At 39.8% G+C, this 12,032-nt stretch overlaps 1 protein-coding gene across 1 annotated transcript; it reads left to right on the forward strand.

Moving 5' to 3' along the window:
• The first annotated feature begins 563 nt into the window (after nucleotides 1-563).
• mmp25a (matrix metallopeptidase 25a) lies at nucleotides 564-10,816 on the forward strand. The gene is made up of 10 exons (XM_017697417.2): nucleotides 564-941; nucleotides 1,928-2,060; nucleotides 2,651-2,810; nucleotides 4,652-4,944; nucleotides 6,863-7,042; nucleotides 7,132-7,210; nucleotides 7,298-7,380; nucleotides 7,499-7,648; nucleotides 8,542-8,820; nucleotides 9,937-10,816. The coding sequence occupies exons 1-10, from the start codon at nucleotides 831-833 to the stop codon at nucleotides 10,221-10,223; spliced, it is 1,755 nt and encodes a 584-aa protein (XP_017552906.1). The 5' UTR covers nucleotides 564-830; the 3' UTR covers nucleotides 10,224-10,816.
• Nucleotides 10,817-12,032: the final 1,216 nt, after the last annotated feature.

Consider the following 12,032-nt stretch of genomic DNA (forward strand, 5'->3'; position numbering starts at 1 on the left):
ATACAATATTATACATTATATACATCACAAGCCATTTAAAGAAGACTACTCTTGCTCTCTTTTTAATTAATCGTGTGTTCAGTGTTCTAATGATGTCCATGACACGCTCTGCAAAGCATTGTGCTGCTGTTGGAACAAAACCTCATATCTCCATTTTTGTTGTTTTTCAGTTTTTGACATAATTTGAAAATACCTGTTGTGTGTAAATTTCATGATGAATGGACCAAAAGAAACAGCCCAAAATGACTTGGAAACATTTCTGGTTTCATTGATTTATATTATAAGTAAAGTAAGCATTTTGGAGATAGAGGGTCACTTTTAACAGCAGCAATATTTTGATCAGATTTTCACAGTAACGATAAAATGTGGTCATATTATCTGTTAGCTACTGTAGTTTTCATTGCTTTATGAGTTTAGTGTTTTTTTGCCCCCTGTTGTGTTCAGCGAGTCCTTGTTTATATTCTGTATCCTCTAAGCATCACACACACTCTCTTCCTCTCCATGTTGCATATTTAACTCTCTCTCATGTGGGGGAGAGCAGAGCAAGAGAGAGGGAGAGCGATAATTACACAGACAGGGGAATCCACAGAAAGAGACGAGGAAAGAACAGGAGAAACATGCACAGAAAATGGAGGAATATGTAAAAGGAAAGTGTTTACTGTAGAAACTGTGATTTAGTGGTCAGGATTTGTGCGTTTGGTTGTCGTTTCATTTGCAAGTGTATTTGGGACGATGACCCGAGGCTACTGTGCAAAATGACTTGTTATTCTCTGACTTGTCTGTTTAACTGGACATGACTACGCTTCAGTGTGAACGTCAATGTGTTTGTGATGACCCTGGATTCTGAGCCCTTTTTGGAGATGATTGCTGTTGCACTCTGTATTTCCCTGCTGACTGGAATTTCCTGCACTCCAACGCCTGAGCAGCACGCACATGGAGTGGTGAGTAAATAAAAACACTGCTCTGCAATCTTCCTACAAACTTAAAAGCTATTTTTCTCAGCACTTTCCTTATTTCCTTATTCTTATTCCTCTTGTTGATTTTGTCCTTCGAATGCTTATTTTGGGGTGATGTTGTAGTTGCTGTTGTTATTTCTGTAAAGTGACATGGGGTTGTTGTCAGTGACAAGGTATTTTATATATTTATCTAAATATAACAATAAACAGATGCTTTTAGGAATCAACATCAAACAGTAACCCAGAGACACTGTGTCGGTTCAGAAGGAAAATTGATCATGACTTATGCAAAAATGTGGCCTGTCAAAGCTCGTATGTGTAAACTCACTATGTGTATATGTGTATATGTTCTGTAAACTGTAAAATACCAGTAAATTATGTGCATTAACTTAACAGTAATTTAGTTAGCTCCTTCATGAGCTCCAATACTGCTCTTCAATATCTGCCTTTTACTCATATTGACCATTTACATTTTCTCATATTGTCCAATGCTGTTCTCTGTATGTCTGAAGCGATGAGTAGCTCCCCTCTGTTGGACTTCTACCATTGGCTTGTCTTTCCTCTGTATGTCCCCTCTGTTTAATCTTCCTTTTCACTTTTTCCCCTCAGTGTTTCTTTGGACCAAAAGGTTCTCTGAACCTTACAGTTTTTCTTCATAGCAGCATTTTGGTAACATCAACAACTTACAGCTCTATGGGGAAAAAAGTTTCATAATGCTCCCTGCTCTAAGTGTGCATAGAGGGCACTCCTGAGCATCCCTTTGAGTACTCCAATTTGGGACCTCTGCACACGCTCTTTAATGTTTTCACTACAGTTTTCCTCGGCAACGTTTATTAGGAGTCCAGACCCAAATTGCCTCTTTGTCAAAAATATTTGTGAAAAATATCATTCAGTTGAATTGAATTGGGTTGAACAATTTATAGTGTGTTTATTTCTGTGTGACATCTCATTATCTTCCTCTCACTCTGTAGGACTGGTTAGTTCGTTATGGTTACTTACCACCTTTAAACTCTCCAGTTGGCCGACTGCAAATGAAGGAGGGAATTGAAAGAGCTGTGCGCGAGATGCAGCGTTTTGCTGGGCTCAAAGAGACGGGACAGCTGGGTAACTCATCCGTAACATCCACAGCTTGATCACACATAATCACTCTGTCTCTCTCCTTCATTCTTTTGTCTCATCAGTAATGTGTTAGTTTTGAAAAATGTCATTTCAAAACTTTCTCAGAAGTACTTTGCATAGCTAATAACAGTAGTAGCTGCAGCTAATTTGAAGCCTGAATTTTGTCTGTAGTTTTGCCCATTTTTATAGATAATAGTATGTCATATAGTGTGACAAACACAGAGGTCTATTTGAGGTTACTTGATGATTTAGGCATCCAGGTTGCACAGTGGTAATTGGCAGACATAAGCTTCTATTAATTGTCAGCTACATTAGCCTCATAGCTCCAGTGAAAAAGTAGAATCTTCAGAAACCGAATATGTACTGGCCGATTTACTACATTTGGGATAATAGGCGGAAATATTTTTGCTTAACTATCACATCCAGATAAAGTGGTAAAGTAATTGACATAACAGAAGTAAGTCCAGGCAAGATGCTTCCAAACCAGAGTGGGGTAAATATACACAAAACTATCACTATGTCAGAAATATGTAGCATTAATCTATTTTAATCTGTTTTTTTTTCTTGACTTTTAGACAGTGCTACTCTAGCCTTAATGGGGACCCCTCGCTGCTCCCTCCCAGACATTCTCAGTCCAGAGGATCTTCTAAAGAAGAGGAGAAAGAGGAGGAACATGAGGAAGAAGAGATACAGTTTGTCAGGGATGAGCTGGGATAAGACAAATATCACATGGAGGTGAGCTTTCTCTCCCACAGTGAACACTATGATAGAGGTACACTCACTGGCCACTTTATTGAAAACCCTTCCTTTGTGGCTTCACCTTGCTGGTGTAGCATTAGAAGCCCATGAAGATTATAGTTTTGTAGTAGTGTTATGACCTCAAATGTCTTGGGATAAATTAAGGCCGCACATAAAAAAGTATGCCAACGCTGACCAACGGTCAGACCAAGACACCACAAACTACGAGTAATTGACCAATTCTCAGCATTTATTTCTTTTAGTCAGTCAAAGGCACCAACTTATAGGAAAAAAGTACTTAGCCTCTTTAGCTTTAAACTGATCGAGGGCATTTATCATCTTATTGAAGACAAAAAAAACTTCAGGGAGTAAGCTAATACCTAAAACAAACTAGAAATAATAATTACAATTTTAAGCCTATCCCATTATCCCAAAACCAGGAGAAAACAATATATGAAAGAAAATGGGGCACTTACCCCCTTATTTACAAAGTGAAAGGTTTACAAGTTTTTAGACAAACTCATACAAACAGGCAAACACATTAACTCACAAACAATGATAATTAATAGTAGAAGTTCACTCAGGTACTGAAGGGCGAGTCCGTTTAGAGCTTTATAGGTCAGTAATAGAATTTTGTAATCAATGCAAATTTAGCTGGTAACCAGTGTAGTTTTTTTTTTTTTAAATATATTTATTTATATGATTTTCATATTATATGCTTCCATAATGTTAACAATGATTCAGCATTTTTAAAGACAAAAAAATAAATAAATAAATAAATAAAAATAAAAATAAAATAAAATAACAGACACAATAAAAAGCAAGGGGCACAGTACAGTAGGCTCACAAACATCCTCAGAATCAACTGAGCAGTGGTAATAAATAAGATGGATTAAATAATAGGTAAATAAAGCAGCTACGGTGAAACACCTAGTGGTTATGCGCATTGGCTAAGTACTCCAAAAAAGGGTTCCATATTTTACAAAACTTTTCCAAACTACCAGACAACACATATCTGAGCCTCTCAACACGCAACACATTTACTACTTCTGTCAGCCACATTTTAAACGTAGGTGGGATGGACGACTTCCAAAGCCTTAAAATGATCTTCTTAGCAACTATCATACCATATGTTATAGCAGATTGTATACAATTATCAAAATTTTGAAATGCCATGGAATAACCAAACAAAGCCATTTCAGGGTCAGGAAACAACATTAGACCAGTGTAGAGTTGATAAAACTGGGCTGATATGGTCAAATATTCTGGTGCTTGTAAGGACTCTGGCTGCAGCGTTCTGGACTAGCTGAAACTTGTTAAGCATCCAGACAGCAGGGCATTACAGTAATCTAGCCTTGAAGTGATAAATGCATGAACTAACTTTGCTGCATCCTGCATAATGCAGGAAGGCTATTCTAGTAATATTAGTTATATGTACGTCGAAGGACAGATCAGGGTCTATCACGACACCAAAGTTTTTTACAGATGAGCTTGAAGCAACTGAGAAACTGTTAAGTTTAAGTGTTAAGTTACACAGTTTGTTTCAGGCTGCTTTTGGACCAAGAAGCAGAACCTCTGTTTTATCCAAGTAGGAGAAAGTTACTTAACATCCAGTCTTTTAAGTCTTTTATACAGTCCTCAGTCTTACTAAGTTTAATTTTTATCATCCGGTTTGCTTGATATATCATCATCATCGTGTGTCATCGGCATAGCAGTGGAAATTTAGTAACAGAATGATAAGCCTATGGGTTCTAAAGTTCAACCTCCTTAACCTCCATTCATCTCATCTCTCTCTCTCTCTCTGTCTCTCTCTCTCTCTCTCTCTCTCTCCTCTGCAGTGTAGAGAGTTTCCCCTCTCTCTCCCACTCTCCCTCACTGTCACCTGCCCTGGTGGAGCTCATCCTGTCCTATGCTCTGAAAGTGTGGGGTGACGCAGCCCCCCTTAGCTTCACCCTGCTCCGCCCGTCCCTTCATGCCCCGCCCCACAGCGCCGATATTAAAGTGAGCTTCACCAGGGGCTATCATGGCGATGGATATCCCTTCGATGGCAAGGGGGGCACACTTGCTCACGCTTTCTTTCCAGGAATAGGTGACACACACTTTGATGACGAGGAGAACTGGAGCTATGGAGGTACTGAAATGCGTTTCGTCGTTGCAAAGAATGGAAACTTACTTACTTACTTACTACTCACATATCAGTAACTTATATGTGTGCACTCACAAATTCACACATTTACCCACTTACACCAAATTTAATTGATCAACCAAGAGAAGTTTGGTGTCTGAAATTTGCTTCTTTACTTTTGTTAATTAGCCTTATGTTAACTGCAATCTTAAATGATCACACATTTAATCCAAATCACGTTGAGTTATTAAATCATTTTTGCTTATTCAATTTTCCTTTGCCAGACACTTGCCAGATATTTGAGATCTGTGACAGAACAAAACCACATTAACAACTACAAGTTTCTCCAGCTCCAGTTTGGCGTGTGTTCTTTTCATGACATACTGGGACTTTATCCTCAGAGATCTTTGTCACAGATCTCTAGGTGATGAGTTTTTCCTGGCCCACAGCTCTGCAGAGTTTAGCATTCCCTGTTTTCACACTTCGAATTGAACTCTTGAAGGCCTTGATAATGAGGTTATGAGCTGAATTAGGTAGAGGAACGCTAATATCTGCAGAGCTGTATTACAGAATTGATGCAATGATGTTTATGCAGTGTGTGGTCAGCTACGTCAGCAACAGGTCGCGACCAATACACATTGTGAAGTGTGAGCAGTATAATGATTGTTGTCTCCACTTTGTGTAAATGTTCATTCAAAAATTGCCTGCAATTAAATATTTTCACCAGAGAGGTCTCCAATTCACCAAACATATAGAGTGCTGCTTAATTGCTTTATGGCAGTAGTCACCAACTCCTCTCTGGAGATTTACCTTCCCAAATCCAATGCTCTTCATTCAACTAATTCAGGGCTGTGTTTGAAAAAGCCTAACACATACTGCTTCCGTACTGTTTGAGCCCAAAAGTAGTAAGCAAGATTCTTTATGTGATCAATAGTATGCCAAAGGTACTCGGATGACATACTACTTTGGCAAAATATTCCTGTATGTGGGCAGATCTATCTTCATTATATACCACAGCGTGGTCATTTGAGAGGCATGTAACCGCTGATGTTACCCCCTGACTTACTCTGAAAAATGTAATAGCCCGCAATTAGTAAGTCAGGATTCCGTCTCTTCTGGATACATAACTGAAATGCAAGGATATAATTTGTCCTGCTGTTGTTAACATAACTGCATAGATGCGTAGATAACATGATTAAAACAGTAATATAATAAAGTTGGACTCCAACAGTCAACTCAGCATCGGCTTTTCAGACTCTCGTGTGCTCTTGTGTGCTAACTGCTCAATAATCAGTCAGACTAACTCATATTACAAACTACAAATGTAAGCAAAATCAAATCTTACACAAACAGAGGAAAACAGGTGTGTTTGGAAACCACACAGGTTTACCAAATCTGACATTTTTTATTTGTTTTGGGCTTTGAAAATAAGTAGAAAAACTAAAAAACTCAGCAGGCATGTAACTTGACCAAAATATATCCACACGCTAAAGACCTGATCTAAAAAAAGAAATAGCTGGATAGTTGCTAAGCAGTAATTGGAGGCCTGAGGAAAATAGGTGGGTCCTGAGAACAGTCTGATTGGCTCAGTCCCTGATATTGACAGTATAGTTGTGCCCTTTTCTGTAGTACGGCATAGAGATTTTGTTGTGTACTGGCTACTGTACTGTGTGCAACTATGAAAAGCAGCATGCATTATACAGTATATACTAGTGCAGTACGCAGTAAGCAGTACAGTGTGCCATTTTGAATGCATCCAAGTACTTCTGAGGGCAGTAATGAGAAGGATCAGGTGAGGTTGATTCAGGCTGGACCTAACGTCTGCAGGAAGGTTGATCTCCAAAAGCAGGGTTGGTGACCACTTCTGTAAGAGATTTTTAAAGTTTTGGCTGTTTAATTTTGATTCTTTTGTGTTTTCCCTCAGCTGACAGCAGAAGCACAGATCTGTTCACGGTGGCTGTTCATGAATTCGGTCACGCCCTAGGCCTCGTACACTCCTCCTCCAAACGCTCCATCATGAGGCCGTACTACAGCGGAGCAGTGGGAGACATCCCAACTTACGTTCTGCCTGCAGACGATAGACTTGGCATACAGGCACTTTATGGTACACACCAGAAAACATACACACAAACTCAATTCCTGTAGTAACCCAAGTTGTCGTGTAAAGCCTCATCATGCTTATACTCCCTGCAGGAACAAGAAAGGATCTGACTCTGCCTCCCACTGTTGATCCACCCACACCCAGTCTGCCACCCAGACATGCAACACCACGGTATGTGATGATGGTGATGACGCTAAAACAATGGTGAAAGCTGCTTCTTTCATAATGACAGTGTTTGTTTCCATTGTTCTCTTTAAGCCCAGACCCATCTCTTCTGGATCGATGTCAAGGCGGTTATGATGCTATCGCAAACATCAGAGGAGAAGTGTTCTTCTTTAGGCGTAAGGGGTTGAAACCTATATCTGAGTCTAGTAATACTGGTTATTTCCATCTGCTTCTCATTCAGATATCAGCTTTTTTTCATTGCTTCTCTTGTTTTCTCTCTTGTTTGTCTTTCAGGCCAATACTTCTGGAGGGTGCACCACTCAGGCTCACTAATGTCTTTTGTTCCAGCTGTAATTCACAACTTCTGGATTGGCATTCCTCCTGAAATAGACAAAATTGATGCGGTATATGAGAGGAGTGATGGCCACATAGTCTTCTTTATAGGTGAGAGAGACAGGAAAGAGCCTAATAAATCCACATTCATTTTTAGAACATGAAACCTTTCATTTATGATGTGGCTGTGTTAGAAACTTCTACCATGTCCTTTCACTCAATGGCCAATTGGTGAGCTTTATCCACCTAATAGGTTTACAGTATAGCTATACCTTTATATAGTTGTACAGTTACAGACTGTAGCCCATCTGCTGCAGTTCATCAGCCCCCTCGTACCCCATTTTTTGTGGATTAGTTTCTGACCACAGGGCCACTGTTGGCCTGGTACCGTTTGGCTGGTGTACCATTCTCAACACAGTATTGCAGAGGTGCTGGAAGGATTTTGGTGCTGATGAAATTGTGTGCAGTATAGGTTTGAAAAAACTAGTAACTATTTTTTCTCTGATTTTTTTTATACCATTTGATAATGCTTCTGCCAAATTCTGTCTCCTGTAAAGTTCCCGTTTTGGGATTTATTGTCACAGATGCTAAATGCTATAACAATGAACTTTCTCTCAATTTAACTAAGTAGTTTGGATAATTTACATCAAATAAATTATTGAAACTTGTTGACAGATATTGCTAATGCAATTTGGAGAGTTGCTATTAAGGCAAGTTAAAATGTTTTAAAAAAGTGAAGGAAACACAAAATAAAAATCCATGCACTGTTAGGTTGAGAGGGGAACCCCATCCAAAAACATCCAGGCATGAGCAGCTCTGTGGTCAGAAACTGACCGCTGAAGAAGGACTAGAGGTTGGCTAATATAAACTGTGCATTACCAAATGAGCTAGAGTCTCTAACTGTACACCAGCAAGGTGGAGCTACAAGAGAGGGGTATCTAATTAAGTGGATGAACAGCGTACTGCACTTCAAACCTGCCTGCTTATTTTGACATGCTTTCTAGGTGACCAGTACTGGGTGTTCAGAGACAGGACGTCCCTCCCTGGCTACCCTCAGCCGCTGACACAGTGGAGAATGTGGAATTCAGCAGGAGAGGCTCCAGCACGAATAGATGCTGTGTTTGTGTGGCCCCATAATGGTAGGACGTACATGTTTAGTGGTGGAGAATACTGGAGGTTTGATGAGGCAGATTCAGACAGGAGACCTGAGGCAGGATACCCCAAACCCGCCTCAATCTGGGGAGAACCCTCTGATCCCGATGACATCATTGGCATGCGAGATGGTAAGGATTATGTTTGAAACAACCACCTATTCATTCTATAGTGCACTATTATGAGACTTGAGGTGCCTGAAAATACAGTGGAGAAAATTCAGTGAATGTGATACTAGTCTGTGTCCAGAAACCCTGAAAGTCCTTGCCTTTTCCTACCCATCAGAGGACTTGTAGAGAGGAGAAGAGCTTTTAAACTCGAGTTATAGGAGTTTAAAATGGTGCCTCATGTACATTCATGACGTCTGTAATCGCGAACAGCCAGTGAGCTACTCCACTCACCAACCAGTCAGCACTTAGTAGCAGTAATGCTATCCAATCAGCACTCAGTAGCAGTAATGTTAGCGTCCTGCTGCCCAAAACCTGTTTACTGTAGAAAAAAAGAAACATAAAGGTGAGTTTTCTTCACTTTTTTAATGAAATACCTCCTTCTACTTTCTAAAATTAAAGGAAAGTCATGGGTGAGTGGTTAGAAACTATTTGAACTTCACCCCTATTCATTGAGGACTCGCTCGCAGGCGCCCTCTGGCGTTTTGCCGTCATGTTTTTGATATAATGGGGGAAATAGGAAGAGTTCAGGCTCCTCATAAACCTGCTTTACTACCGATTCTCGTCCTCTCCTCTGTAACCACCGGAAACCGATTTAGTGATGCCATCTTACCGGCTGTCTGAATCACAGTGGAAACGAGAGAAGACCCTCCAAACAGCTGTCAGAAGATACGCCAATGTGTACTACCCAAAAAGTTTTTGTTTTTTTACAGATTTTAGAGTGACATCACTGCATGCACAAGCAAAGAGAATGGACAAACATAAAGTGATCCACCTACACTTTGACTTATATGCTTTCTTTGGGTTTATAAAATGATCTGTGTTGTCCTTTGGTAAAAAAAAAAAACAACACATAGAAAACCACACAGACGTGAATAGACGGGCTCAACGTAGCAGCTAAGGGCTGAATCAAGAACTGTGTTCCCTATAACGATGTCTTACATGGCTCCTGGTTTTCTAAAGTAAAGAGGAGTGAATTAGGGGACCACAGAGATAGATCTACAGCCATTGACCTAAATGGTCATTTCTTATGTCATCTTTACCTCAGACTAGCCTATCTGTTGGTCTAATATCTTCTAGGAGATACCTATTTCTTCAAGGGTGCATCTTATTGGATATTAAAGAGAGGCAGACTGGACAAGGACACCGCTTCACCGAAGTCCATCGCAGCTGACTGGATGAAATGTGATGATTTCCTAAGTTCCACTCACAAACCCAGAGACAGTGGATGTGGCTGTAACACAGGCGGAGCAGCTTTGGTTCAAGCATCTCTGCGGTTAATTGTTCTCGTTGTCACAACAGCTTTATTTTATGTTAATTATTATGCGCCTTTCAGTTGTTTAATGATGTACAGTATTTCTTTATGATCAGGTCATTTTCCCTAGTTGTTCAAGCCTAATAGTGTTAAATATTTGCACTGCCTCTTACATTCTGTGATTTTTCATTTTTATTGTATTATGTTGCTCTGCTTTTCACTACTTTTTAATGAAATTGTATTGCTTCCTACGGAGCACCGCTGGTGACATCCCATGTAAATAAGAATAATGCTGGGCAACGACATAGTAAGGCATTATCTCGTTCCCACACCTTACTAAGTCTTGGCCACGCATTAGGATCTCGTTCCCACACCTTCATGGCTATGATTTGGTGGCTGTAGATCATCACAGCCATGATGTTATTCGTGATAATGCACGACCTTGATTGTTCTACTGCTTTTATAAAACAGTTAAATAAAAAAAGTAAGAAATTGCTTTAACTGGGCCGTTAATGTGGCATTTAATGTTCGCAGTTCCTTCCTCCAAATTATAGTTCCTTAACCAGTAGCTTGTTGCTACATCAGAGTAATGAGCTCTGCTCACTCATGGCACAGCAGTTCGTTCTCCAGCTCTTTACACTAAATTCCCAAACTGTCATCACCGCTGATCAAGCTTTGCAGTCAGCAGCTGTGACAGAAGAACAGCTAAACAACCTGGAATTAGCCAGAAATGAACCAAATACAATTCGCCAAACGTGGAGTCTGATCTTCAGAGTCTGACCAAATCAGACTGAGCCATAAAACTGCCCCAATATCAAGTTTAGCTCAGTTTTGTCATTTTTTGCCAGATCAATATTAATGTTGTTTTGTTCCAGCCAGTCTGTAAAGCATCTTACAGCCTATTTAGTTTGGTGATTGGTATTGGGTTCATTTCTGGCTGATTCCAGGTTGTTTAGCTGTTCTTCTGTCACAGCTGCCACTGAAAAGCTGCTCAGCTGTGATGACAGTTTGGGAATTTAGTGTCATCTCATCTTCAGAGTCTGACCAAATCAGCTGTCAGTCAAATGTGAGCTTAAAAGTGTCCGTTTTCTGTTTGAGCACAAAGTAAGAAGTAAAAACATTCAAATGGCTTGAGCGTCTCCTACAGCTGTCAAACAAACGTTGTCTAGCAACAGTGTCTCAGCAGAGTGATACAGTGTTTGTGAAAAACCTGCGATGTTATGGCGAGTCAGATCACCTCTCAACCAGTCGGCTTCCTTGGCCGGAACTAACTGTTGTATATTATTTGACTCTTTTGGGTTTTTCTTTATATTATGTGACATTTGTATTGTACTAAATAAAAACATATCCAACCACATCTCATTTTTCTGTATACATAAAATCATTATACTACACACTTGAAAAATGTGGTTCTTTAAGGGTTCTTTAATAAAGACAATGGTTCTTTAAACAACCATGAGCAATCAAAGAACCCGCTCTATGATTAAAGGATTCTTTGCATCATGAAAGCAATATGAACGTGCTGTAGATGGTTCTTTATAGAGCCTTTTTGAAAAGGGTTCGATGTAGCACCAAAAAGAGCTCTTCCATCGTTACGATGTAAAGCTTGTGACAAGAGAAGAACGCTTTTGGATCCTATATAGCAGAGGGTTCTCAACCTTTTCCACCTCAAGTCCCACCTGTTTATTACTAGAAATCAGGAAGGCCTACAAGAAAACAAAACTCAATGTTTTTGCTTAAAAAGGATGTCATTGTGGGGCACAGCGTCAGATGTGACAGATGTCTATTTTCAGTACTGTGATATGTGGGGGCTAGTCTTGCAATATGTGATGTGTATTAGTGAACATGAAATATCAGATATATTCTGAAATATTAGCAGAATGTATGGTGTGAGTGGATAACTGAAACTAGGTGTTTGCAA

Source organism: Pygocentrus nattereri, chromosome 14, assembly GCF_015220715.1.
Source record: "Pygocentrus nattereri isolate fPygNat1 chromosome 14, fPygNat1.pri, whole genome shotgun sequence".
Taxonomy (NCBI): Eukaryota; Metazoa; Chordata; class Actinopteri; order Characiformes; family Serrasalmidae; genus Pygocentrus; species Pygocentrus nattereri.